Genomic DNA, 27,610 nt, shown 5'->3' with positions numbered 1-27,610 from the left:
ATTCAGGTACCTTCAGCAAGAACAGCATGTGGTCTTCATACAAGCCAGATGTCTAAAACTGATTGATTTGCAGCTGCTGAAGTTATGCTATATATATATATATATATATATATATATATATATATATATATATATATATATATATATATATATATATATATATATAAATATATATATATATATATTTTTATATATATATAAAAAAATATATATTTGTTTTTATATATATAAAAACAAATATATATATATATATATATATATATATATATATATATATATATATATATATATATATATATATATATATATATATATATATATATATATATATATATATATATATATATATATATATATATATGGTGGGTTTTTTTTCACAAAGACAGAATGCGAAATGTTTGGTTGAGCTCAAGAGATAAAAGAGAGTCAATCAGGGTGAGTCCAGGAGGAAAATGTGCAATATGCATATTAAGAGGACAACTGATTAAGTGGTAATAAACATTCTGCTCTTTTAGAGGCGACGACTCGCTCCGAGGCAGAAAAACACCGGTGTTTCAAATCATTACTATAAGAAGAGTCTCCTCCATGGGAGCTCTCAGTTTAGAGAGCCAAACAAAAAACCCTGATGTAAAGACTCTCTGCAGCGAAGAAGCTCCTCTTCTCTTTTCTTCTTTTCTCCTCTCCTTTCTCCTAATGATTAGCATTTCAAACAGTTCTTGTTTTGCGTTAGGACTTCATGCTTGTGCGCATGCCATCACAGCCTTGCAGGTGGTGGCCTGTGACCAGTGGGGTGAAAAAAAAAGAAAAGATGCCTTTGTCGGCGTGCAGGGGTATACATTTGTGTGTGTATGTGTAGGGAGTGAAAGTGCTTCTTTACGGTAGTCTAAAGAGACCTGACCTCGTTAGGAAGCTAAGAGTAAGGGACAGCGCCGACTACAATTGCTACACAGTGTAATCATAAATTTCTCAGTGTTTGTGGTCTGTTGCTTTAAGCGACAGGGAGTCACGAGCCGCAGACTGGGTTCTCTTTCTGCCACCTGAAAAAAATCCACAAAATCTCTTTTTAAGGGTCTGCCAGGAGCTCGGGCTAAACCTTGATTGAGCGCATCACAATGTGCCCGGCATTTCAAGCACGAAAACAAAGACTTTAGCTGAAGCTCTCGGTTTGGATTGGAAAAAACTACATCACTTAATCTCTTGTCAAATTTAATGGATTGTTCTCTCTAGGGGATTAACACAAAACAAAACTATTCAAAGAAAAATGAAAATTAAATAATAAGTTTCTGCAGTTTTGAGCTCAGCCAGGAGATATCTAATTAAATATCTGTTTATCTCTGCTTTGTCTGTGAGGGGTCCAATATTGCAAAAGTTGACAGCAGCAGGTCAGGTGAAGATTGAACTCTTTAGCAGAAGCTTCTGTCTTGCTACCGTGCCACCTAAAAACAAATACAGAAGAAAAAGAGTGAGTGGTTCTTTCTTTTTGTAAGGGAAAATTGATGTTGATACTTTTGGACACAAAGTAAAGCTTAGTTTGTTAGAAATTCTGACTTTTGCTTTTTTTTTTTAGTCAGACATTCACAGATTTCTACCTCCAGCTCTAAAGCATAGCTTGACATCTAAACTACAGTATGTAAATTGAAGTCTGTCAAGAAATAAGCTAGTACAGCTGATAAACTTACCCAAAGGCTGGTAAAGCGTGTGTCTCGGATAAGTTGGATACTCTAGCGAAAAGTGAGAAAAGCTCTCAATATTGAAGCAAAACAAAAAACCTGAACAGTGGCTTTCCTGCAAAATGCTGCATTTGTAAAGTTTGATACAGATTTCGACAAAACTTGCCACAGTGAGTTTATTCAAATTTTATGCCATTTTTTTTTATTGATTTGCTGAAGTATCTTCATAGATCCCATCCATAACTAGAGATTTATTACACTTTAATCAGGACTATAATTTACTAAACTCCTAAAGAATATATGCTATGGTAAAACAGATCAAATAAAAATTTAAATTTTCTGATTTTTCTGTCTAAGCAGTTCTAGGTCAAGAAGGGTTTTTATTCTAGCAAAATCAATCCTGTGCCAATCTCCTGCATCAAATTCATTTTCATTTCAGGGCACATAAACTTAACTAATGTCAACATTCTGCCAGTTGTGTCAGAATGTATTAATAAAACTACCTATTAAAAAATTGTTAAAATGTTATAGCTTTCTATGATTTGATGAAAACTTCTTATAATTAAACAATATTAAACATCTTTTCATGTTGATGTACGTTTGCATGTACAGAAAAGCTCATTTTATTTGACTGATTAAAATAATATTTAAGCACACAAATGTTATCTTGAAGGTTCTCTTTATCTGGTCCTCCAAAATCTACGGGGCCACATAAATAGATGTGGCCCCCTAGATTCTAGATTCTAATTCATCTCCCACTATTTCATGGTCGATGATTCAACCCCTATTTAGCTGCTATTTAGGGCCACATAAATAGCACTGTTGCTGTTTATGTGGCCCTAAATAGTAATAGTGGGCTGAATTTGGCCCGCGGGCCTCGAGTTTGATATGTGTCCTATATAAAAGAGTTTCTATCTTGGTCCCAACTCTGTCTTTGTCCAGAGAAAAGGACAAGTTTGAAAGCTAAGGGCTGGTTTGGGAAGCCAAACTACCAATAACCAAGTTGGGGTTTTTTTCATATGCAGGACAATACGTTCTACATAGCTGCTTTCACAGTCACTGTTCTCGGCCAAATCTATGAATGACTGTGAATGAACTTGGAAAGAATTCACAACACTTTACTTTTTTCATATTTTGCTACTTTACAGCCAAAATAGCTGCTATTTTACAGCTAAAATAAATGGAACCAGTGCTTAAAACTGGTGCTATGCGAGCACTGCGGATCAAACCAGTGCTGGTCTGGGTTTGTTGTGAAACAATAAAGCACTCTAAAGCATCAAATGCAGTTTCACAAGAAAATTTCAAGCCTCCTGGTGGCCAGTAGGAAGAATCCATGTTTAGGTAGCTTCCCTTTTACCTTATTTTTCAAAACAATTCAGGGGCTGCGTACATAGTATATTTACAAGCTTTGATAAAATCTCAATTTACTGCACTGTGTTGATTAAAGTATAAAGTATCCATTACAAAGAGAGCGGGGACAGAGTGAAAAAGAGAATTAATTCTGCAACAGTCATGTCACCTCAGTATTATCGTCGGCTTACAGCTACGACTTATAAAAATCTATTTTGTGGCCGATGAATCAACCCCTGTGAACTAAAAACAAGACATTTGCCTGGCCTGTTATCAGCCTATTAAATGGCCTTTACAGAGTGTTATCACCCTCATAGATATGAGCAATTGGTGCCTTCCTCCATCTCATCCCACTGTGGGTTTGGCAGCCCCAGTTTTCATTCTTTTTGATCAGTGATAAACCCGTGATAAACACAAAATGAGCCAGATTACACAGGCAAGCTCCTGCAGAGGCATAAAAAACTGAACTAAAGGTCACTGCTGGTGCTGTTGCCTAAAGCTGACTAAAGAAGCAACCCTTTCACACAATACTTAAATCTGACTATCAAAGCTTGTAGCTAAGCTCAGTCCTTCTCCTTGAATTGCAACTTGTTTTACTAGCATATCTAGCAAAATTGCAAAATTCCTTCAACTTTGCGTTGGTTTATTTAGTAATGCACCAGAGGTCATCCCAGGCTACGAATTTTAAGCAAAACTAAGTGCATTATTTTTGAATTAGTGTTTGGCATGGACAGGCTGTGGCATTATCAGCCTTAACTCCGCTGTGGTCCTTCTAATTTCTGCTCAGTCAAAACCTTTCTCCCAACCTTCACTTGTCTCATTTTGGGCATTCAAACTGGATCTCTGTGAGGGCATGGGCTGTGAAACCAGTGAAAGGATACACTGGTCTTGAACAAATGCAACTCCTGGCCAAATGCCTTGGACTAATAACTGGAGGTAATGATTACTTAATGAGCTTGTAATATTTGAATCAGATACGCAAGAAGATTCAGAATTAGAACATGCAGATGTACAACATTTTAACCCCTATATTGCATTACCACTTGCAGAGCAGAGAAAACAGAACTTGAAGGAGTAATTATTATTTGAAAGTTGAAGTAGTATTTAATGTTACTGAATTAGTAATGTAACTCTCAACAACATAACTGATAAAAACATTGAAACCTAATCACTAAAGCGTGTTATCACACAGCTCTCCCTCAACATGAACTACGTTTGACCTGATTTAAACTCGCAGTGAACTGGTGGGACTGATGTGAAAGTAAAAGTATGATTGCAACAAGGCATTTTTAGTGCACATGTTGGGAAGGTCTCTGCCTGGCCCGCCTCTGCATGAGCTTAACAGTGGTGTTCCTTGTTCACTATCCAAGAAATCTATAATATATAAGATAAATAGTGTTTACCAAACCACCAGCTGGAGATTTGTTGCAAATGAAATGTGTCCTTAATGATTTGAAAATTTGGTTTCCCTTTCAGGTCATCTATTTATGGCCGATTAAAACCACTTTTTGCATCAAATTCTTCTCATCAATTTTTCGTTCATCATGTTGTAGAATGTGAGTTTGCTTCCGATTTTATGCTTTGACTTATGAGCTTTGTTTTACTTTTATGAAGAGGTTTTTTTTATAAACTAAAGATCATCTTACATTCTCCCACAATGAAGTCATCCCTCTTCCTACAGAAAAAAATGTAACTGAATTGTATTCTGTTTTATCCTTGATTAAAGATTACTGTGTTGTGGCTGCAGTGAAGCCATTGATCCTTTTCGGCATGCTTCCACTGCTTACCTGCCCCACTTTCACTGTAAAATATTTCCCCCTCGCTATGAATTATGTATAAAAAGCAGTTCAACAAAAAGGCAACTTCAGAGACAGCTCGTTTCTAAAAGCGGTGGGGTTTTCCTTTGGCCGTCAGATTTAATTACATGGGTTTTAGTGTGCAGAATTAGTTCACAGCTTATTTCCTGTTTGTCCTCTTGGCCCCATCATTCACCAGATTATAGAATTAGGTTTTCCGAGCGCGCTGAGGATGGCGAAAGCAAGAGGTTTGATACGGCCAATGGGAGAAGTTATTACACTTGATTGCGGAATCTGTCAGAATCAAAGGAGAGCAGCAAAGAATAAAGTTTTAGGATGTATACAAGTCAACCAGGAAGTCCCAAAAAAGATAAGACTCACCACAAAACCAGATCTGTATGCAGTGCTTTACTGTGAAGTTGTTTTGTATTGTGTAAGGCTGAGAGTTTTTCCATTTCTTTCCGTTCTGCTAATGAGATTTGTTATATAGTGTGCCCACATACAGACCCCTAATGTAAATGACTGTCATCACTGACACAGTTATCTGCCTCATTGCTCTGTTTATCCTTCCAACAGTAACCTCATAAGCACACTGTATGCCCACTCAGCTGTTCTATAATTAATACTCCGAATGCCGGCTCTCCCCATTTTATCCATTTTCATTCTTGTAAATGCAATGCACCATCTGAATGCATCATGTATACATACAATAGGTAGGCTAACTTCAATGTGACATTTGTATGAATAAATTGGTTTGCCTTTTGAATATCTCTCTCTCTCTCTCTCTCTTTCTCTCTATCTTCTTCTGTTCCTTTTCTTCTCTTTTTCTTGAATATCTGGCTTTCTTTATGGATTCCATTCCTCCATCCCTAGACCCATCTGTAAAAGCTTGGCAGCATTCAAGGTTTCCTCCTGTTAAATAGTAAGAGGTTTTTTTTTTTTTTTCCCTTGCTTTTGCCTTAGTGCTCGCTCCAGGGAGCTTAGGCACAGACATCTGTGTAGCGTCTTCAGACAATTTTGATTGCTATCGCTGCTATAAAAAAGAAACTTGAATAGAATGACTGTTTTGGATTGGCAACCTATTCAAGGTGTGCCTCACTTCTTGCCCACGGTCAGTTGGGATATGCCTCAGCACCCCTCCTGCAACCTTCTGAGGAATCAAGCAGGTAACACTAACAGCTGGATGGATGGACAAATCGAACTGTGACTCAGACTAATGCCGGGCCCCTCCTCACCTTCGTGGTCTTCACTTTGTTCCCAGAGATGCATGACCAACCAGTGAGGTCAGGGAGAACTCGACACTCCTCCCCCTGCAGACACGGCTCCATTTTACACCACCATTTCTGAAGCACAATGGAGGCTGGGGGCGTGGGGGAGAAGAGAGTGGCAAACGGTCACTTTTTCGATTGAAGAGCTTCCAAAGAAAAAACGACGAGTTGTTTGGGAAAAAAACATCCCAATCAGATGTCATGCTCCTTTGGACCTTAAAAGCCTCGACATCAGCGGTTTCTGGTGAATGTGACTCGACTTTGACACGCTACACTTTCCGGTCATAGCAAAATATTTATTTTTTTAAGAGAGTTGCAAGAGGGGGTTTCTGTATTATTACCTTCAACACAAGAGGGCAGTGCCCTTGTTGTCCCAGCTACCTGTCCGGGGAAGCAAGAACACTTGACTGTTTGAGAGCGCTCTTCAATCTTATTCTTATTGCAGCAGCGATGAGCCGCAACCACTTCACATGTCCCCGTCCTCTCCTGTGATGACCCTGACCAAGAAATGCAGTAAGGAAAAAAAAAATCAGTTTGATTCAAGAAGGATCACAAGACCACTGCATGCACTATCTCAACAGTGGTGCCACTAGAGGTAGCCAGCAATTCTAACCTGGATGTTTTACAGTTTTTTATTAATAGGAATTAAAGAAAGTGAAAAACAAGCTGGAGAAAAATGCTAAGCTTAATTTCTGAACTTTTTGTCCTAGTCTGTGTCTGATGAATGTGTACAAAATTTGTATTAGAATTGTTTAAAGCTATTGGTTTTAGTGAGCCACTCAAACATTCATCAGAGACCCCAATTAAGTGGTCACCCTTTAAAACGTTCCGTGTCTCCACAGATATAGGCAGTGTTTTGGCTTTAGTCAATGTTAAATTCTGAACAAATAAATGACCTTTTATCTAATTTTAATTACCCAGTAAGAAGGCAGCTCAACCATTACTTATACCGTTTGCTGTTATTGTTTTTAGAGCAACAGCACCACCTAGTGGAATGAGAAGTATCACCAATCCAAATCATGACCTGATACCTGTCTGATCACCAGAAATCAGAGGTAAAGTAACAGTATTGTTGTGTATCTTCACTCAAGTATCTCACGTTATTTCATAAATTATCCAAACAAGAGTATAAAAGTATTTGAAACTATTGAAGTACTAACTGTTTGATCAAAATAATGTAGTCAAACTTGCAAAAATTTTATGTACAAATTCTGTTATTTAGATAATAAATGACACTTTTTTTGAATATATGAGTAACACATAATAGCAAAATAGCAAAATCAAGAAGAACAAACATTTCCAAGTACTTTTTTTACAGCATCAATCTTATTTATACAGTCAAATTCGAAAACTTAGAATATGCCAAATGTATTGCACACTGGATATAATCAAAATGTTTAGAAACTCAGACACAACGAAAGAAGGAACATTTATTTTGTCTACTTCACTATTCTAGTTCATTACTATCACATATTTCAAAAGTACTTTACTTGAACATTAATATTTTATGCTGTTTCATGATGGTACTTTCCGATCTTTCTGTCATAAACGATGTACTCTTTACTCCACTACATTATCTGACAGTTTAAGTCTCTAGATGCTTCTCAGAACATATTATATGCAAATGCAGAGTTACATAAACCATTCCTTGATTCCTTTAAGTAATGCCTGGAAACCTTTTTTTCCCCATGACACAAAATCCTGTCTCTTCATTTAAATCTGTAAACCATTATATTATTTTCTTCAGGGAATTGAAGAATCTAGACCAGAAGCCACTGATTTTATAGCAATAAATTCATATATAGAGATCTATGAAAAGAAAACCATAAATCTGCTTAGAGCTTTTAATTAAAAAAATTCCCTTAATATAATGCATATGCAGTTCAGTAAATAGGAATGTGTTTAAAAACCTAATTTACATAAACAATTAAATTCTAAAAGCACATTGCTACGGTCTGTGCAATCATGGCGAATACTGCAAGTATCTCCACCATTCATTCATAACTTTCAAGAAGAGGGTAACCACAAAGGGATAACTGCAAAAGAAGCGTCCTATTAACAGAGTGCTGTATAGCCTAATCATGGAACATTAACTGGAAGGTAAAAAGTGCACTCGCTCCCATGATGGTGAAAGCCATAAACTAGCCATTACACATATTTATTTATTTTTAATTTCATATATTATATATTACATGTCAAGTCATATTCAAATTGTCAGATAACCTTTGTTTTATTTTTCATAAGCTCTGTGCTGTAAATATAAAAAAATAACTGAAACAAATAGTTGAATCATACTGTATTTCATTCTGCTTAATGAAAATATCTCTGTGTTTCAGTTTGGAATCAAATTACTGCAATTACTTAACTTTTCAGTGATATTTTTATAAACTGAGATGCATCTGCGAGAATTGATAAGGACCACTAATATCATACTTTGTAAAAAGAAAGAAAAAAAACAACAACTGCGGTGTGACTTATAGCATCATAAAAATGTATGGTGGTTCTAAAGATGTTTGTGCTTTAATTGAGCTCTGCTCCAAGCCAGCAGGCCTTTGACCAAGAGCCCTAATGAGCCCCGCTGGGTGTGTGTTGGTCTGACCGGGCTGATGCTTACCTCTTTGTCCTCGAGAGCTTTGGTTGCCACTGGACACTTGCTGGATGCTGAGGTTTACTGTGCAGAGCAAAATGAACCCCCAGAGTAATTGTTGTGTCAGTTTGATCATCTTCATCTTACCTACACAGGAAAATGGAGATTCATGCAAAATTTGTGGTGCGCATAAAGCTGATTTGCCAGGATGAGAAAAATTAAATCTGAAAAAAAGCCAAACGCCTGGGAGCAATATTTGGAGCAGACGAGACCCAGACCTAAAGTCATTTCTGAGTCATATTTTCCTTTAAGCTGTGTATATCTTTGTGAATAAAGTGGTAGTCCAGATGAGTCACACACACACAAAAAACTGGGAACTTTAATCCTAAGTACCACAGAGCATCTGAACAATGATGACACAAAGTGAATACTCCATGAACAACTTATGTTTTGCAAAAATACGAAGATTTTTACAGTACATCTGTTTTTCCTATTGGTAGACAGATAAATTTGAGCCAAATTAGTTAGATGCTATTACAGTGTTATTAAAGCTACCTTGCTATTTAAAGACACTATGTACATTAGTGTGTGGCATACACACTTCTAATAGCACTAAGAATTAATGTTCTCCACTTACTTGTGCCTTGTGTCTTATTTATGCGCATGATAAGGCTTCAGAGGAGTCCCCATCAGTCTGTCTGCGTAAGAGCATTCATCAGGAGAAAAACAAGGTTGTATTAAATACTAATCTCCAGTTTTGAAGTATTATCCCTCGAAGTTGAAAAAAATAAACTAAAATCAAGTAAATAAATAATCACAGGAGTGCAGGCCTGCTGCAGAACAAAGAATCAAAAAGTCAGCTCTGGAAAAAAAAAGAAGCACTTTCACAGACCCGCTCCTGTCCCAGGAGTCGCACCGTAGTTACCCTTTCGACAGGAAACAACGGGAGAGAGACGCTTGTTCGCTACAGAACCAGACAACCCTGTCAGTTCCATCCAAGAGGAAAATTAAAACTTAATCAAGACAGAAACCATCTGTCTTCCGGACAATAAGCGGCCACTTTCATTAGTGCCTTAAGAAGCTTAAGGGAAGTGTTGACATGCACACTGGATATGGAGAATGATGTTTTTTGGGTTTTGTTTTTTTTGCTTTCTCTTTAAAATATATCTATTTTAAATATATATATATTTTTGTTTTTTAATAAGGTTAAGTTTTAAAGAGAGTTACAATATTCAGTTAAACTATAACATAAACCTAAATTATTAAATCTAGGCAAGAAACAAAAGGATCAGGCTGATTCCTTGATGAAAAGCTCTAAATAAAAATTAACTGTCTGTAGGTGGAGAAGATTTAATCTGGAAAAAATTGGTTTTCTGCAAAATATTTCACTGATGATTATGTGCTACATTAAAATACTACTAGATTTAAATTCAACAGGTAATCATCTCTGTGGACAGGTTGAGAAATTTTGAAAACATGAGCCTCAAAACATGCATGCTGCTGGCATTCGGATTAATTGCAAAAAGCATGTGTTTGACATATTAAAGATTTTGATTTGTTTTATACGTCATAACAGGCTATGAAAAAAATAAGCTAAGATTGAATCAGTAGCTGTTTAATTATTATGCAGTAATGATTTAGAAGTTAGAATCAAATATAAAATAAAAGAAAAATGCCAATGAAATCTTCTGACTACTCTGCTGTGTCAGAACTGTTATATTTTGTGACCACATGCTTGAGATGATGTTGAAGCAACACCCAAGCAGGTGTTTGTTAGGCAGGGGGACATTAATTTCTGGAAATATGTCCTGTGTTCTACTGAAACTAAAGTGGGACTGTTTGACTATAATGCCCATTCTTACATTTGGAGGACAAACAGGGAACGATTGCCTGAAGTAAACCCATTCTATTTGAAGTGTATGGGTGGCAGGATCATGTTGTGGGGCAATTTTGCTTCAGGAGGAACTGGTGAACCTCATAACATAGACGGCTACATGAGGAAAAAGCATTATGTTGAAATATTAAAGCAACATCTAGAGACAAATTGGTCTTTCAAATTTGCAATGAACCCAGAACCCAAAACAGAGTATGCTGTGTATGGTGTCTACTTGAGGTCCAATAATGAAAAAAAAAAAACATTTCTAATGAGAAACTTTATTAGGTTGGAGTTTACATACATAATTAATCTCAAATAATAAGAAACTGGATATAATATGGATCTGCATTGGACAAATAAAGAAGTGAACCATGTTACAAAAACAATATTATTTGATTCCATCTTCAGACAACACAATCAACATGATGTCTCACAAGTGAGACCTTCTGCGCCATATTTACATCCTGATGTCAAATGTGCAACTGCAACAGCAAAAGAAACGCAGTGATCCTGCATCCAGTTTGCATTCAGATGCGTCAGTGCGGTTTAGTCTGTTAGTTTTTAATTCAAGCGGTGAAATTAATCTTGAATAGAACCGTCTGTGGAGTGGTGACATCGGCAACAGCTATTTCCTGTCCATCTGACAACCCCAGCTCTGCATTGGAGGAAAATAAAACACGATGCATTTACAGTTTTAAGGCCAAAAATAAAGTAAATAAATAAATAAAAAGACATCTCTTGTGTACCTTTTAAGGTTTTGCAGAGGTTTGGCCTTGTGCGCTCTTCGATGGACTTAACAGACTGCAATAAGATTAGAAAATTTGTTTTAGCTCAAGGTAAACGGATTGTGCAGCAGTTTATATGTTAGATTTTGTATACCTGCAGATACAAAGTCTTGTTCTTTCCTTCAAGGGTTGTGGTGATGGCCGGTGATTTCATTTGTCTGGACAGAAAAATTATACCATCTTAAAGTGATCATAGATCAAATTTGTACATTTCTGATATTGTCATGTTTTGTTCCGAGAACTCACAAGGAGGCCGTCTCTGTCAGGTACTCTAAAACTTCCTGTAATTTGGCAGAAGGAGGGAACTGGAGATCTTGAGGTACCTGGCTGCATGCTGTGCAATTTTCCTGTCAAACAAAGATGATTTGAAACACCGATCATTATTCTCTGTATGAAAACTGTGAGCGGTCTATGGTTAGTAAAAAAACACAAACCTTTCTCTCGGCTTCAAAGGTGTAGGTGTATAGTCCATCCACATCATTAAAAACCATGTAGTTGTTCAAGGGAATATATGCACTGAAAAGACAAATCTGACTGTAATTGATGCTCACATCAAGAAATAAAACCTTGAAGAAAATGTGTTTCTCTAACAAACCTTGTAGCGATTTTAAAGACCTCAGTTGCACAGGCAGCTGTGAAGAGCAGAAGTAAAATGTACAAAGATTTTAGTGATTTTCTGAATTTAATAGTTTTAATATTTCATTCTAACTACTAACCCTTAAAATCATTAGGTAAAACAAATTAGTACAAACAGCATAAACAACTCGGACTAAAATGTTTAAAGTTACTATTTAAGAAAAAGTAAACCATAATTCCTTGCTAAGGTTGTATGTTAAAATATAAAGTCATATGCTCTATGAAACATCTTGATATATTGCAAATACAACATCCTGTTTACATCCAACTCAGGATTTCCCATAATTTTTTAAAGTGTGGTAGATTATCTAATGAGGCTAGATGTGGTTCACTTTCATCATTTAGTTTAAAACAATAAAAGATTTGAATCACACAGGAAACTTTGGGTTTGATGCTCCTTCAGTTAAATATCACTGAAAGGAGTCAAAATTCCAGTTATATGGGGGAGTTTTGGTGCTTTCTAGTTTGTTATTGTTGCCTAAAAAAAGTTTGTGGTGCTGCCGCATATAAAGTTTGCATGGATTACCACTCACTTTCACGCAACATTCATTTTTATACATGCCGAGTTGTAAAATATTGTGCTGCACATTTTTGGTGCGTGTACAGTGATTATACATGAGTCCCTTTGTAATTTAACAGCAGGACAAGACTGAGCTTCTAGATACACAGGAGGGGTATTGTGGACTGGAGGGGTATTGTGACTAATAACACTCATTCAGGAAGAAAAAATGTTGCCAACAAAAGAAAGACAGTTCCTCTGTTTCTATGTCAACAGAGGTGAGTTTGAAGAACTTCTACTGCATTTAAAATTTAAAACACTATAATTAAAAACAAAAAGACAAATTGAAAAAAAAAACAAGCTGTTATGTTGAAACTGTTGATGCCTGAAGCACTGGTGAAGAAACATAACTGCTTTAAAAACCCAAGTTTCATACCAGCAATAACAGCATTAGTTGATGCCACAGCAGGAATAATCCTCTTCACAACTCCTGCAACACAAAAGCCAACTCTGAGGTTAATTCCATCAGCTCTCTCAAAAATAAGAAGTGGTGTGACAAATTAGCGCTGCATGAATTAAAATTTTGTAATTCACAGTCTCACCTTGCGTGAGTCTGTACGTCACTCCTGTGATGTTAAACTCTGCCGCTCTTTCTTGGGATTTCTCAAACACCCACTGAATGTGTTCTGGATTGTCACCGTCTAAACTCGTGTCTAGTTGAGAAGAAGGCAGAGGTAATAAACATTTATACGAACTCATAGATTTTTTTTTCACATTATATACATTTAGATTGGCGCAAACCTCCAAAAGGCCTTTCTTTGGGCCACTGTAATATTCTGGCGTATTCCACGCAGTGTTCTGGTAGCCGCGGCATTGTTGCGATGGTACACATGGGGAAATTTATCTGTGGATTGAAACAATTCAAAGATAAGCATTTTTCATGAGGACTGAGTCTCACATTTTGTTTTGTTTTCAAAAATAATTTTATTTTCCATATCGTTATTTATCTTACTTTTCTTCTTCTGATTTTTTAGCTCCTCTTTAGTTTATATCTCAAAACCATGAAAGTTAAATTCTTTAAACATTCTTTATTTTCACAAAGCTTCCTCTAGCAGACTGCTTTACATTACATAATTTCGTTCAGGCTGAAAGTTATGCTAAATAAAAGCTCTCAGGAAAAGTGGAACAGGTGATGTTTCTGTACATAGATGATTCATAATTTGTCCTGCTGGAAGTTTGACTTTTTCGGTCATATGCAGTAAAAATCTCACACTAAAAAATTTAAACTGGGATTAATGCCCACACCAGGCTGAAAACTTATCATAGATCAACAGACTTTCTAGGTATCAAAAGTGAACCTAGAAAAAATGTGAGCGCTACCTGTGGTGGGTACAGCTCCAGTGTGCAATCAATACACGCAGTCATGCCCGGCAGGATGACACGAGCGTTTCCTTTAAAGCCCTCCGTCCCCCCGTCGATGAGGGGGATGATGGAGCTGGGATCAAGCACTCCATCTTCATAGCTCAAGAGAGATATCTACAGAGATCAATCAATTAGGTTAGCTAAACCTCTCCACAAAAACAGCAGGTAATAACAGACAAGAGGAAAAAATAAAAAAATTTTCTTTCATTTAAATTGTACCAGCATTCCATTTATCCAGCGTCTAGCAATAATGGAGTCAAGTCCGCAGACAATGATGTGAAACTCTGCAACGATAAACAGCTTGGAATGAGTTTTACCCCTCAGTCATTAAAATAACTGATTAACTCTGCTGAGGTTTAGAGACAGAAATGCACTTACGCCTATAGAAAGAATCATCAAAGTCTTGAATCTTTTTAAAGTGACTGAATGCTATCACTCAGGAAAAAGCCAGGGAACTATGCAGCCATATAACACAATGTTAGCTAAACATGAATTGTTTATGCAGGATAAAGAATGAAGGATACGGGACAACTTTACATCCTGAGATACGACTATTGATAAAATCAGCAGCCACATCCGCCTTTGGTCTTCCAACGTCTTTGGGCCTACACAAAGAATTGATATTTATGAAACATGTGGCAAGCTGTTATATACCAGCTTTATGTGTAGGAGACGATGAAACATCAGGTCTGGGGATGGATGGAATAAATACTATTTTTAAATACTAATACATGAGAAATTTAGGAAATGTTCCCATAATATTAAGTAAATTTACTTTGATTAAACCCTTCTCACAAACCATCTTGGCTCCTGTTAACAATGACTTTTTTAAATTATAGAGGTCAAACTAACCTGAAAAGAAACTGCCTATTAAGATTTGACACATCAATGGTATCCATGTCAACCACATGAATAAGGCGAAACCCAGACAGGGCCTAAGTAGAAAAACGAAAAAAATATTGAAATAATATTGCATCTCAAATAGCCCAGACAGAATGGATTTCATATGCCATTATAGGAACGATTAAAGCAATTTCCTTACCAGGTTCTTAAGGAGTTCACATCCAAGTCCTCCTGCACCGATGACCAGAATCTTGCAGGTCTCCAATAAAAACTGCAGAGACTAATTCGACAAAAACAGCCGTATTTAAACAAAACTACATCTGAACAGTGACAGACATTATTCACATTTTCATGGTGGTCACCTCGGTGCTTGGCTCAAAGTCAGGATGGGTGAAAGGACCCGGCCTTTCCAAAAACTTCTTCACATGATTCCAGCGACCATCCCAGTCGCAGTCGCTATCCATGTGTCCACTATCAACAGCCATTCTGGATGTGAAACACACCAAAAATAAAAAAGAAACACTGAACATGTACTATAGTTCAAATTATTGCATTTTACATTTTCTAAAAGAGATGCATGACACATCGGCTGGTGTTACTTTTTAATCATCAACCACCATCTAGTTTGTGTGCTTGAGGAGGGATAGTGGGTTCGCCCCATGGTTTTTGTTTGGTCATGTGAAAGTGATGCAGCACAGAATTGTGGGTAGGGCTGGGCAATATGGCATGAAACTAAAATCTCAGATTCTTTTCATACCAAATCCAATTTTCAATTTTAATCACTTGTTTTCTTTCTCCTTTTCCTTTCTTAATTTTTTTTTACAAATGACAGAAAATATTTTTAAAAACTTCGTTTTATTTCAATTATGCCTTGTAGGAGTTGACCTGAACTATAAATAAAACAATTTGACATCCAGATCTTACTGTTACAAAGCAATAGTGCACTCAACTGTGCAGTCCTTCTTTAACATCCTTTTTTGAAAATACAAAAATTTGAGAGAAGATAACTTAGAATTGAGCTCTGCTGTGCAGTAATGAAAAACACTAAGATGTACCACACTTAAATGTAAATCCTTAGAAAATACTTTCAATACTAAAGTTGCTTCCAAAAGCTTAGAAACAGAGAAATCTTGTTGCCCGTTTCATTTTGTTTTTAACAATTTTGTCTCTTCATTTCTTATTGGTTGTAGTTTACCTTGACTCTAGGTGGCTATGAGGACTGATCAGAAATACACAATTTATTGTAAAGTTATTGCAAATTGTATTTAATCAAAACAACAAAGAAAATCTGCAAAAATCACTTCAATTTACTCAAACGTGGTTCAGGAGAGGCGGATGATGATAGCGTCATTCTGACGGAGGTTCAGAAGCAGAATGGCTGCTTTAAAACAAAGTGGTGCCTAACATTATGTTGTTTTGATTGACCACAGTTACATCAAGGCTGAACTTATCATTATGCATCATATGGGCCATACAAATCAAAAATGTTGCTGCTAGTCGGACTGCAAGAAAATCAACATCAACGAGAGGTTAAATCGCTGGGAGATCAACAAAGTCTAGGAAGAACCAGGATCATTATCTAAAGAAGTGTAAACTAACGAAAAAGATTGCCACCACTGCAGAGCTTGGTAAGTAATAACAGCATGCATGGGCAGACATTCCTGCAAGCACACCAAGTCTGAGACATACGGACGCTGGTCTGGTGCAATGATTTCATTTCACTCTTCCATAGGAAATTTATAAAAAGATATAACAACACTGAAATAAGTATAGTTCTATTAAACTTGTTTTTAGGAGCTGTAAGGGACAACTGTTTTATTGTAATACTGTAACTGCTATTTAAACTTTAACACGTAGTTCTTCTGGGGTAATTAGTTTGACTCAATGTTCTATAATGTTACTGTATGTTGTCTTCAACAGTGCATAGACATAACCTGGTTGTATCTAACAAGTATCGCGAGCTTTGCAAATTTGTCATTCGTAGAAATGACAGGTCTTCTCTTTCTGTGTTATATCCCACCGTCCTGCTTCCCCCAAGAGAAAAGGAGACATTATCTCAACCAGCTAACAAAGATACTAAGTGAGCCGCTGCTCCTTGCCAACATGTTTATTTTTTTATGTCTGCTGGCCCAGCAGTCGCTGCTTACAGTGCAACGCAAACCTGCCGCCAGTCAGAGACCTTTATTTAGCATTCGTCACTAACTTCTCAGTCAGGTCCTCTAATCGCCGTCTTTTCTTCTCCCTGGAAAAAAGACAGTAACTCAGCCTCGGTTTAAGAGAAACTAAGAGTTATATCGACGATAAAAATGATATTTAGCGCTCATTGAGACTTACGGCTCCTCGGCATCCGCCATACTTTCACGGTCCCATGTCCTCGATTCAGGCTGCACTGTGTTCAGGGGAGTCAAAGCTGCGCAGCGAACCGCAGCTCCCGCCTTAACACAAAACTGTTACCATCATATACACCAGAGGGTGCTGTTGCTGTTTGTACGTCACTTTCAAGTTCCACGCCACTAACAAAAACGTATTATTATTATTATTATTATTATTATTATTATTATTATTATTATTATTATTATTATTATTATTATTATTATTATTATTATTATTATTATTAAAATAAAACAATTACTTAGGGAGATATTATAGCAAGGTGACGATATGATGTTCCAATGTCACGACCTTGTACAATTTACAAAAGAAATACATTTAAATACACTTGTTTCTGGTGATTTGTTTTTCTTCTCTTGCTGATAGGAAATGTAATGAAGTACATATATGAAAAAATACATATTTCCGTAATTTTAGCGTTGCCTTAGTTGTCCAGGTTTCTTGATTATAGTAGATGTCAATTATTTTTACTTGATTGTAGTTTTAACGCATACTGAACATTTTAAATGGTTTGAAACCATCTAATGCTTCAAGCCGAGTAATATCGCGAGATTTCCTTGACGTTACTCCCCTGCGCAGTCTGCGGAGATCAGCTGATCTGTTAAACACATAACGCCGTCTGGGTTTGTTTTGGTTTTTCTTTTTTTTTTTCTAAACCGCACGCTGAGCTACAAACATGGCAGCCAAAATGGAGCTTGCTCCTCTCAGACCATGGGATGACTTCTTCCCCGGAGCGGAACGGTTCTCCAAACCAGAGTTCGGGGATTTAACCAAGTGGAACAACAGAGTGATCAGCAATTTGATGTACTACCAGACGAATTATTTTGTTGTCGCCTTGGTGGTTTTCCTCATTGTGGGGTAAGTCCTAGCTGCGGTCCAAAGCTAAAAGCTAGCATCTGTTACACTTTTTCCACACACGCCCATCCGGAGTATGTAGACTATTGCTGTTGCTGTATTGCATTGTAATGAGACATAAATATACGTAAATCATTTTGAAATATTAATCCATGCTTTTATCACAACACGACTGGATTACTGTAACTCCTTATATGTGGGTGTCAGCCAGTCTTCTTTGTCCCGTCTTCAGCTGGTCCAGAATGCGGCTGCTCGGCTCTTAACTGGATCGCGGAAGAGAGAACATGTTACCCCGATTTTATATTCTCTGCACTGGCTGCCGGTACATTTCAGAGTGCATTTTAAGATTCTTTTATTTGTATTTAAATCTTTAAATGGCCTTGCTCCCTCCTATCTCTCTGAGCTGCTACATATACACTGTCCTCCTCGAGCTCTTAGATCAGCGAGCCAAATGAACCTGGAGGTGCCGAGGACTTCCAGGAGGCAGAGAGGAGACAGGGCGTTTGCTGTTGCAGCTCCCAAACTTTGGAATTCTTTACCTATGTTGGTAAAACAGGCCCCCTCTTTAGCAATTTTTAAATCTGCTCTTAAGACTTACCTTTTTCGGTTGGCCTTTGATTCAGTTTGAGATGCTGCTTTTCTGTATTTATCTGGGTATGTTTATGTATTATATAGAGTGTTTTATGTCACTGCATTGTTGGTTTTTATGTGTTTTAATTTTGATTTTTATTTGTTTAATCTTGTGATTGTACAGCACTTTGGTCAGTGGTACTGTTTTAAAGTGCTATATAAATAAACTTGCCTTGCCTTGCCTTGCCTAAACGTTCAATAACAGTGATCTTTTAGTTTTTCGGGGTTTTTTTATTGTCGTGTACTAATGCTTTCTTTTGTGAACGACCCACCACAGATTGTTAGAGATATAAAGATAAACCTTAGTGATATAAATGGTCAGTATTGATTTTATGTGTCTTTTTTCTTAATAGTTTGATTTGGTCAAACATGTAGTGGAAATTATGAAGTTTCAACACTATCCTGGGCTTTACAGCTATACCATGAACATAAAATTGTTGCCATGGTGTTTGCAAACATAAACAAAGGGAAGTCTACACCCTGGTTTATCAAAATGTGTTGCTCTGCATGTTTCCATGTCCAGGTTCCTGAATCCCTTTGGCATGTTTCTGGGCGGTGCCGTGGTGTCTCTGGTATTTGCCGGTTCCGTGTGGGCTGGGGAAAACAAGCCCACAATCAAGAACTTCAAGAAGAAGAATCCCACTCTGTTTGTGATTGGCGTAATGGCCACAAGTTACTTTGTGCTGTCGCTGTTTGGAGGTGTCATGGTCTTCATCTTTGGAATCACGTTTCCTTTGCTGTGTGAGTACCACAGTGTCATGTGATCTTTAACTTTCAAAATCAGAACGGGGGAAAAAATTGTCTTTAGTGTTTGACAAAGCTGCTCCATGCTTTAACGTGATATTGTTAAAATATGCTCTGCTTCACCCACATGTTGCTGCACACTGCCAGTCATCCGGCTGAGAGAAGGCTACTACACTTTGCCCTCCCTTATATGAAAGACAAATCTTTATGTTTGGAAATACACTGGCAAGATGAAAAAACCCAGACAGTCTCATTGTTTGGATTAAAGGAACAGCACCTTTTACTCTTATTAAGGTAAAGCTGCTTTAAAAACTTTAGTTGATAGCCCGTGAATGGCATGTTTTATGAACAGCCAATCTCACGGTTGCTACCAAATCAGACAACTGACTAATAACCAGATATCATCTTACTGAAACTCCTGAAATGTTTTCATCTGTTGTTTACTTTGCAATCAGAATATTTGCTTGTTAAAGACATGAATTTCAGACACAGTTTGTCTGTTGTTTATCTGTTTGTTGTTTGTTTTTAATTTTCTTTTTAACCCTGCATAGGTAAGAATGAAATTCTCACAGTGTATTTCACAGTATGTATTCATAGATGTGTAACATCATATAGTTCGTTTGACTTCAAAGAGAAGTCCCATATTTATATAATTTAACCTTTAGATTATTGAAACTATAATGATACTATCTGTAGCATTTGTTCATCGTTATTTTAATTTTGATTTCAGAAAAATAAATTATTTTGAGCAAGCAACTTCTAAATTTGGCTGTGGTTTCAAAGTTGTTATTGCAAAGAATAATACCATCTCTGATGTTCTGCTCTTCATTGAGTAATGCTGCTAGTATAATAAGCTGATATGAGCTGCTTTATTAGACAGAGTACCTGCATGGATGGGGTCTGCAGTCAGCTACTTAACAGATGTGCTGCTTCTACCTTGCCAAGTGGTTTCTAAAGCAGTATTACTTTGCTGAGTGATGGGAGCGATGACTGGCCCTTGCCAAGTCTTGCCTTTTAAATTTTTTCTCATTTTCTTCATGTTTTTTTTAGCCCACGGTACATAATCTACTGTCATGCTATCATGGTATAAAGGGAGTGACAGAAAGATAGCTCAACAAGGTGAACTTTCTCTTCATCCTCAGGCATTTAGTGACTGTCAGCACAGGGAGTTCATCATTAGAGCAAATGTTGCAACTCTGTCGCTGTGATAAAAATACGAAGCTGTTTGATTACATCCCAGGAGATCCACCCACTGCCTGTGTTGACAGGTTGCTAGGGCTTGTTGGTTTGGACTGAACCACATTTACTGGCTGATGTCATGCATTCAGCATCTGCCTGTCATGGAAATCAAATCATACGGCTATATGCTTAGCTGCTGCTGTGAATACAGCATAATCACAATCATGGTTATTGTTGTGTTTTTTTTTCTCACCACAAACTATTTACCCTTGTTGTACTCATCCATCCATCCATCCATTTTCTAACACCCTTGTCCCTAGTGGGGTCAGGAGGGGTGCTGGTGCCTATCTCCAGCTAACGTTCCGGTCGAGAGGCGGGGTTCACCCCAGTCTGTCGCAGGGCCTTGTTGTACTTAAACATATACATTTTTCCTTCCCTTAAAAATGCCTTGCTCCTTGTTTCTGCTTTAGTGATCCTGATCCATGCATCTCTGAGACAGCGCAACATGAAGAACAGGCTGGAGAACAAGATCGAAGAAGTCGGGCTGAAGAAGACCCCGATGGGCATCATCATGGATCTCCTCGACCAGCAGGAGGAGAAGATGAACAAGATCCAGGATTTTATTGAGAATAAACTGCAGTAATGCTCGCGCCAGCTGAGTGCCAAAGACAGCAACCATACAGAAGGGTATAAAATGGTTACAATACTTTCAGTCCTTGCACATGTAAAATTACTGATACTTGCATTCCCACATTTTATTATTTTTAGTTTTAGATTTTATGTGTTGGTGTTAGTGTCACAATATAAACTGGATTGTTGTGTTAGCAGGAAGTTGAGTCATTGTGCCCTACCTAAGACTTAGATGTCTAAGTGCAGACATCTTCAAAATCTACTTATTGTAGATTTTGTAGTACTTCATTATATATGATGACTATTTATTTTAGTTAAGTTATGTGAAAGACCTCATCAAAATAAGTAGAGATGCTAAAATTTGTTGTAAAATGTATTTATCTCTGTTTGCTACCTCAGAATAAGCACGTCTAATCTGAATTTATAAACCCTTATCAAAACCAATTACAGAGGCCCTCAAACGTGTACAGTTTGATAAAGCCAGATTTTTGCTAGATAAAAGTTATTAGAAATGATTTTAACAATGAAACATTTTCCACATTTTATGCAACAAATATCCTGCAAAGTTCAACTAAAACACTAAACAAATGTTTGCGTCCTAAAAAGGTACATGTGATCTGAATTATTTCAATAAACAGAAGTATAATTTAGGACAGCAGCAATAGAAATCCCTTTGTAGCATATGCTGAGGTGCTGTGGAGACAGAAAAATATAGGAAAAGAGCAACGTTACAGACATCGATATGTATTACTAAATATCCCAAACTTGTAAAAGGAAATTGTTCAGAGAAGCCATTTAAAAGTCAACAAATTCTGTTTGTGTTTTCATATGTGACAAAAATCTGTATTTTCATTCATCTTGTCTAAAGAGGAGGGTAGGAAAACAGAATCATTTAAGCTCCAGATCCATCTAAAATATCTTATAGCCTAGTTGTGCATGTGTTTAATCTGATTTAAACATTTAAAGTCAAGATTTTAAAATGCTTAATCGTAGAACATTCATCTAAATCACAAAGTTCTGGATTTAAGAGGAGTGTGTGCACTCTTGAGAGCCACTGAATGAAGCCAAACCCCATTCATCTGCTGTATGGATGGCAATCTACTTTGTAGGAGCTTATAGATACTGATCTGGGACCAGATTGGAAAATTATCTTTTTTTTGCCTGGAAAAAATTACAGGTGTGTTCACTTTTTTTTTTTTGGCATACACTTCCTGGCCAAATCGCCTAAACTGAGTATATACCCTCTAATAGCAGCTATGCAATACCAAAAACGAATGGCGAGTGCATCTTTAATGTATTAATATAAAGTCAGTATGTTCAAGCCTATTCATTCCAGTGCAATTTTTAAAAATAAAAGCATGCCCAAATCTTAGAATGGCAGCAACACCTGACTGAATATATGATGGCAGACATCTTGTTCTGTTTTTACTTTTTGGTCAAATAAAGCCTGCACCTGTAGCACATATCTGTTATATACTGCTTATGCTGACAATTAACATCTATTGCTTTGCTGTTTGTGAATGCACAGACTGAAGGCTATGCATGTTATGTCTACAGATGGAACATAGGAAAGATTTGGATGTGTTATAGATGCTACTAGACACTATGTAAAATTTCTAGATGACTATAATTCCTTATTTTAAAAAATGTTAATGAAAATTCTTGGCACCTGAGAAAAAGACATATTTGTATTCTGTAAGTTTAAGTTCATTTGCATAATCATGGTGTGGATATTAAGCTATTTAAAATATTTTGTTCTTGGTTCTTGCATTTTCTGTACATGAAAGCAAATAATTATTAAAATAAATATATAATCATTTAATGATTTACTTTTTGTTTGAAAGAAATTTGGTTTTTAGTGTGTGCGTTTTTACAGACAAATATGATTCTGTTTTTTATATCTAGAGTCATTGTCTGAAAGTTAAAATGTAATAATTACAAAACTAGATAAATCTAATAAGTAAATAGATATTTAAAGTTGACTTTAAGTAAATAATACATTTAGTAACTACAGGAAGTTAGGTTTTTTTTTTTACATCACAAAGGTATTACATTTTTTAATCATGTTGGAAAGGCTCTTTGCACACAAAATTAATTAGACACAAATTATTCTTTCAGTGAACATTTTTTATTTTTAAGAAATTAGAACATTTTAAAAGTGTAAATTAATTTAATAAACTGTACTTTGTTCTTTTAACACTGCATTTGTATTTAAAGTTTTAAGAACTAAAACACATTTATGAAACCAAAGCAGGCTTATTTTCGTCTTGTGTGGCATTCATGTAATAGTTCACTCTGTAGGGCTGTGCATGAAACGTGACCAACATGAGTAAACTAAACATACTCTACAGTGAGAAAACAGCTGAAGCTGAATCAGATGAGACTTGTTTCACTTGATTCCAGCGCTTTTGGGAGTGGCACCTGCAAGCAACAACACAAGAAAAGAACAATAGGTTCTCTGTATTTTCAGTAAATAAAGTTAGATTTTTGCTTTAAAGGACAGTCTTGATTTTGGTATTAGTTCAGTTCTCTCTCGTTTTCTCTAGACAGACATCATGTTGCCATTAGTTTGGAGAAAAGTGCCAAAATCCTCACTCAAATAACTAGTTAGACTGATTCAATGTTTTTAGCAAATTTTAATGAATGAAACTTAAACTGAAAATGATCTTGCCAGTGCAATATAAAGGAATACTGGCAGATAACGTGCAACCTTACTAGAGGTCATTGGTAGCTTTCTCTGATTTCTCAGCTGAACAATGAGGGTGTCACTAAATTATGTTGCCTGTGGTTGCTGGCTATATCAGTACTGTCTTTGTTGTAGATGAAAAAAATATTGATGCTATCAGCATCAGCAAACATAATTTGGCATAACAAACTGAACAGATCTTCAGAGTGCTCTGAAGATTTCTACATTTTTCTAACTCACTACTCTGTTTACAAGAGGTAAGAAAACTAATATATTAACTTTTGAGAACCTCACTTCAACTTCTATACATCAGCCTTTAAAAAGTGTAGAAACTGGATCTGATCATCTTGTAAAGTCACCTTATATAATGTTTTTTGGGAATTAACTGTATGAAAAAATTGACAAAATGAATCTGTTTTGAAATTGAGCTATCACTATAACATGCTCTTCCATTGAACTTATTTTATAATAATATTTCTTGGGTACTCACGGATTTCAGATATGCCACATTGCTCTGTTTGATCTCACTGAGGAGCTGATCACGAGGCGTGAGGTCAACTTTAGGAGGTACTCGTCTGCGAGGGATGGGCTTCAAAGTCTTTATCATATCATTTAGGTTGGCCTTTTCTTCTGCCATCTCTCTATCTCCTCTATCTTTTACTTTGGGAGTCTTTCTTAGTTGGAAACTTGGTTTTTCTGATCTCCGGTCTTCTCTTGGGTCCAAGTCCAGGAAGGGATCACGTTTCTTGGGAGTTCTCTTTAACTGAATATCTTTTAACGGGTTTGATGGTTCTGCACTGGGTTGTTTGGGAATGCTGTTGCGCTTCAGACTCTTCTTTGGCTCTGGCTGCTCACTCTGATGCTGTGTTTGGGCTATGCTGCTCTGTTCTGGCATGGGTGGGACAAGGCCATGCTGCTGTAAGAGCTCAAGTGGTGGTATGTAGCCCAACATCTGAAGTAAACCAGGAGGAAGATTGAGACTGTTCTCGTACATCTGCATCATTTCCCTCTGCTCCTTGACCTGCTGCTGCCTCTGCTCCTCCTTCCTCAGCTGCCTCTGACGGTCGAGATTCCTGGTCAAGATGTTGGTCACCACCATCCTGGGGCCGGGCAGCTCAAAGTGGTAGCCTATCTTTAGGAGCGTGTTGTTTGCCTTGAGCAGACGAGAGATCTCCATCTCGGCATGGTGACCCAACATGTGCCTCTGGTTGTGAAAGCGAAGCTCTGTGAGAGTCTCATTGAACTGGAGGCAGCGGATGATGGCGACGATTCCCTTTCCAGTTATAAAATTTGACTCAATATTTAAAGTGGCAATGCTGCGATTTTCTCTTAACATGTTAGCCAGGCTGAATGCAATGTTTTCATCGGCACCTGTGTTCGCTATGCTGAACGTTTTGACGTGTTTGTTCTTTTTCAGGGCATTCACATAGTCTACGAGCATTTCCTTAGGAATATTTTCTATGTTATTGAGGTTGACCTCAGTGATAGACGGATTGTTGTTACGGATTTTGTCCAGAGTTGACTCCAAGTTTGTCTCATTTCCTGAAGGACGTGCTGTCATTTTGATATTACTAAGAGCCAACTTTGGGATTTTTAACTTGTTTACTTTAATTGGTTCCTTTTTTGAGAAGTTATCATTGACTTCACTTGTATTTGACACTTCTGGAGTCTCTTGTGGGGGTAAACAATCTTCATTTGCATTTTTCTTTTTATCTTCATTGTTTGCAAAGACCACTTTGGAGTCTGGAACAGACTGGCTGTCCACTGTGTTATTTCCTGCTGTTTTTTCTACGGCACAGGGGGGGTCTACATCTTTCTCTGTATTCTCAGGTTTGAGATTTAAAGCTACTTTCTCAGTGGTTTCATTGTTAACATCAGTCACTTTGTCCTTTTCAATCTCCTCTTCATCTTCTTCAATTATTTCCTCAATAATCTCCTCTATAATTTCCACTCCATCTGGATAGTCAGTGCCATCTTCCTCAATGATTTCTTCTATCACTTCATACACCTCATATTTGACATCTGGATTTTCTTCTTCCTTTTTTCCAGCTTCCTCCTGTAAGATTTTCTAAAAGTAACAAATCAGGATATTAACATTGGAGCTGCAATACACAATGAGCTAAAGTAGCTTTCATAAACTTCTGAGAGTTTGAACTCTTCTTACCTCACTAGGCAGCAGAGTAGCAGGTACTCTTTCCTCTTCAAGCATACGTTTTGACTCTTTCTCCCAATAGAGATAGTCAACCAGTGACCTGTGGTCAAAACTTCCTGTTGGAGGTTTCTCTGTTTGGTCCTTCTGTCTTTGTCCCACTGGTACGTTTTCATCTGGGGCAATGATAACGTCCATCTCGCTCTGGAGCTCTTTGAGCTCCTCAGGTGAGAGCATCGCCAAGATTGCATCTTCATCAATCTCTTCCTCACTAAGATCCTCGCCGTCTCTGTTGTCAGACATATCTTCAATGTGTTGTTTCTTTCCTTAGCTGATGTTGAGAGGACAGATAATTTCTGTTCTGTCCACAGTTGAGAACAGAGCAAAGTGGGAAGTGTCTGACTTCGACCTCAGCCTGAGAGACTGCCTCATGTATTGACTAAATTTAAATGCTGTGAACTGTGGAAGATATTTAAAGACTTAGCAGGGGAGAGACATGCTAGCATTCTACCCAGCTGGCTCGGTCATCATGATCCTTTGGGATGACAGCTGCTTCAAGTAAAAGGAAAGAGGAGAACTGACAGTAGCAGCTGGTCCATTAACACAGGTCCAATTGGATGGCACTGGGGGAAGACTCCACAGCAAACAGTCCCTCCTGGAATGCTCTTGAAGGCATAACCTTTGGGATACTATGTAACAAATTATAAACCAGAGAAAATTGTTTGTTGTTGGATTTTCTTCTCACTTCAGTTCAAAGATTGAAGAGAACTTTGGTGCTTTTTACCAAATTTTTAAAATCTTTTTATTTATTTATTTTTTACATTATATTTTAAAATATTAATAAAAAATAAGAACCTTTTAGAAGAGATGGTATTAGTAGGTATTTTCTGCACTGCCTTTGGTACAATGTTGGGATCATCCAGCATTGTAGGTCTGAGGTCCAGACAACAGAATAGTCAGTTTATCAAGAGATAAGCTGATGTAAAAATGTGTTTCTTTGAAATGGTTTACAGAGATAACTGCCAACGAACTTTGCTGAAGCTGATATTTGTGATACCATCCGTCTTTGCTGATGCATATCTTTGGAGCCAGCTTCAAAATATCCTAGGTTATCCAAGTCTTTCTTCTCTTTTTAGTTTTAAGGATCATCTTAAAATGGCACTGAAAGAAACTTAATGTTTTGTCTAGCTTTTAATTGGTGGTGAATTGTGTTGGGTTTCAGTTCTCATTACTTTAAATATGTAACGCATGTTTTGTTTCAGTGACCAAATTAGCTTTTTTGTGTGACCTTTTTTATTTTCTTTATGTTTTTACTTGAAACCTTTTAAAATTTTCTTGGAGGAAGAAATCCTGTATCTCAGAGCAACGTCCTGGCTAAATAAGGGCAATTAGGCAACAGGATAGTGAGAAACTGTCTTATAGTAGCAGTGATTTAGTATGCCTTGAGGATTTATGAAGTGATTTTAAAGGTAGTGATAAATCAAACGTTAACTCAGTAGTTAGCACCCTGAAGGGATGATGACATGCATGAGGAAGCCTCAAAGTTTAAAAGTCGCTTTTGTTTTGTTTTATTTCATGTGCTAAAACTCACTCATCATTTGCGTTTTTAATGAA

General features: G+C 37.0%; 4 protein-coding genes across 8 annotated transcripts; 1 reads left to right on the top strand and 3 right to left on the bottom strand.

Moving 5' to 3' along the window:
- Positions 1–1,194: 1,194 nt before the first annotated feature.
- LOC102216403 (protein FAM19A4-like) lies at positions 1,195–8,840 on the bottom strand. 3 transcript variants are annotated; one of them, XM_023339336.1, is made up of 5 exons: positions 8,699–8,840; positions 6,426–6,581; positions 6,052–6,176; positions 1,680–1,721; positions 1,195–1,436 (listed from the first exon to the last, which is right to left on the bottom strand). In XM_023339336.1, exons 1-5 carry the CDS (start codon positions 8,811–8,813, stop codon positions 1,425–1,427), a joined length of 450 nt encoding a protein of 149 aa, XP_023195104.1. In that variant the 5' UTR covers positions 8,814–8,840; the 3' UTR covers positions 1,195–1,424. The 3 variants fall into 3 exon arrangements, with proteins under 3 accessions (XP_023195104.1, XP_023195111.1, XP_023195103.1); XM_023339343.1 differs by lacking the exon at positions 1,680–1,721; XM_023339335.1 differs by lacking the exon at positions 1,195–1,436 and having other exon boundaries at positions 1,603–1,721.
- A 1,966-nt stretch (positions 8,841–10,806) lies between these two features.
- Positions 10,807–17,169, bottom strand: LOC102225974 (NEDD8-activating enzyme E1 catalytic subunit). Of its 3 annotated transcripts, none has more exons than XM_005801719.2 (18): positions 17,067–17,169; positions 16,936–16,974; positions 15,095–15,218; positions 14,932–15,012; positions 14,742–14,824; positions 14,414–14,494; positions 14,268–14,311; positions 14,109–14,173; positions 13,848–14,003; positions 13,269–13,371; positions 13,070–13,180; positions 12,904–12,957; positions 11,928–11,964; positions 11,767–11,848; positions 11,579–11,679; positions 11,427–11,490; positions 11,294–11,348; positions 10,807–11,202 (listed from the first exon to the last, which is right to left on the bottom strand). In XM_005801719.2, the coding sequence occupies exons 1-18, from the start codon at positions 17,084–17,086 to the stop codon at positions 11,114–11,116; spliced, it is 1,389 nt and encodes a 462-aa protein (XP_005801776.1). In that variant the 5' UTR covers positions 17,087–17,169; the 3' UTR covers positions 10,807–11,113. The 3 variants fall into 3 exon arrangements, with proteins under 3 accessions (XP_005801776.1, XP_023195251.1, XP_014325252.1); XM_023339483.1 differs by having other exon boundaries at positions 16,880–16,974; positions 17,067–17,126; XM_014469766.2 differs by having other exon boundaries at positions 16,912–16,974; positions 17,067–17,126.
- A 546-nt stretch (positions 17,170–17,715) lies between these two features.
- On the top strand, positions 17,716–22,983 carry arl6ip5 (ADP ribosylation factor like GTPase 6 interacting protein 5). Its single transcript, XM_005801721.2, has 3 exons — positions 17,716–17,981; positions 19,132–19,349; positions 21,002–22,983. Exons 1-3 carry the CDS (start codon positions 17,800–17,802, stop codon positions 21,172–21,174), a joined length of 573 nt encoding a protein of 190 aa, XP_005801778.1. The 5' UTR covers positions 17,716–17,799; the 3' UTR covers positions 21,175–22,983.
- lmod3 (leiomodin 3) lies at positions 22,349–26,713 on the bottom strand. The gene is made up of 3 exons (XM_005801770.2): positions 26,012–26,713; positions 24,338–25,915; positions 22,349–23,582 (listed from the first exon to the last, which is right to left on the bottom strand). Exons 1-3 carry the CDS (start codon positions 26,297–26,299, stop codon positions 23,535–23,537), a joined length of 1,914 nt encoding a protein of 637 aa, XP_005801827.1. The 5' UTR covers positions 26,300–26,713; the 3' UTR covers positions 22,349–23,534.
- Positions 26,714–27,610: the final 897 nt, after the last annotated feature.

The sequence above is a fragment of the Xiphophorus maculatus genome, chromosome 1, assembly GCF_002775205.1.
Source record: "Xiphophorus maculatus strain JP 163 A chromosome 1, X_maculatus-5.0-male, whole genome shotgun sequence".
In the NCBI taxonomy this organism is placed as follows: Eukaryota; Metazoa; Chordata; class Actinopteri; order Cyprinodontiformes; family Poeciliidae; genus Xiphophorus; species Xiphophorus maculatus.
This window is presented reverse-complemented; position numbering and strand designations above follow the sequence as displayed.

Excerpts from the sequence above, each read along its gene's own strand:
- LOC102216403 (XM_023339335.1), bottom strand. The coding sequence starts at position 8,813 with ATGAAGATGATCAAACTGACACAACAATTACTCTGGGGGTTCATTTTG. Across the intron at positions 6,582-8,698 it reads AAGCTCTCGAGGACAAAGAG|GGTCATCACAGGAGAGGACG; the intron begins GTAAGCATCAGC and ends TTTCTTGGTCAG. Across the intron at positions 1,722-6,051 it reads ACAAAGTGAAGACCACGAAG|AGTATCCAACTTATCCGAGA; the intron begins GTGAGGAGGGGC and ends ACTTTTCGCTAG.
- LOC102225974 (XM_005801719.2), bottom strand. The coding sequence starts at position 17,086 with ATGGCGGATGCCGAGGAGCC. Across the intron at positions 11,680-11,766 it reads CCTTTGAAGCCGAGAGAAAG|GAAAATTGCACAGCATGCAG; the intron begins GTTTGTGTTTTT and ends TTTGTTTGACAG. Across the intron at positions 11,491-11,578 it reads CTGACAGAGACGGCCTCCTT|ACAAATGAAATCACCGGCCA; the intron begins GTGAGTTCTCGG and ends TTTTCTGTCCAG.
- arl6ip5 (XM_005801721.2), top strand. The coding sequence starts at position 17,800 with ATGGCAGCCAAAATGGAGCTTGCTCCTCTCAGACCATGGGATGACTTC. Across the intron at positions 17,982-19,131 it reads GTGGTTTTCCTCATTGTGGG|GTTCCTGAATCCCTTTGGCA; the intron begins GTAAGTCCTAGC and ends TTCCATGTCCAG. Across the intron at positions 19,350-21,001 it reads AATCACGTTTCCTTTGCTGT|TGATCCTGATCCATGCATCT; the intron begins GTGAGTACCACA and ends TTTCTGCTTTAG.
- lmod3 (XM_005801770.2), bottom strand. The coding sequence starts at position 26,299 with ATGTCTGACAACAGAGACGGCGAGGATCTTAGTGAGGAAGAGATTGAT. Across the intron at positions 25,916-26,011 it reads CTACTCTGCTGCCTAGTGAG|AAAATCTTACAGGAGGAAGC; the intron begins GTAAGAAGAGTT and ends TGTTACTTTTAG. Across the intron at positions 23,583-24,337 it reads ATGTGGCATATCTGAAATCC|GTGCCACTCCCAAAAGCGCT; the intron begins GTGAGTACCCAA and ends TGTTGCTTGCAG.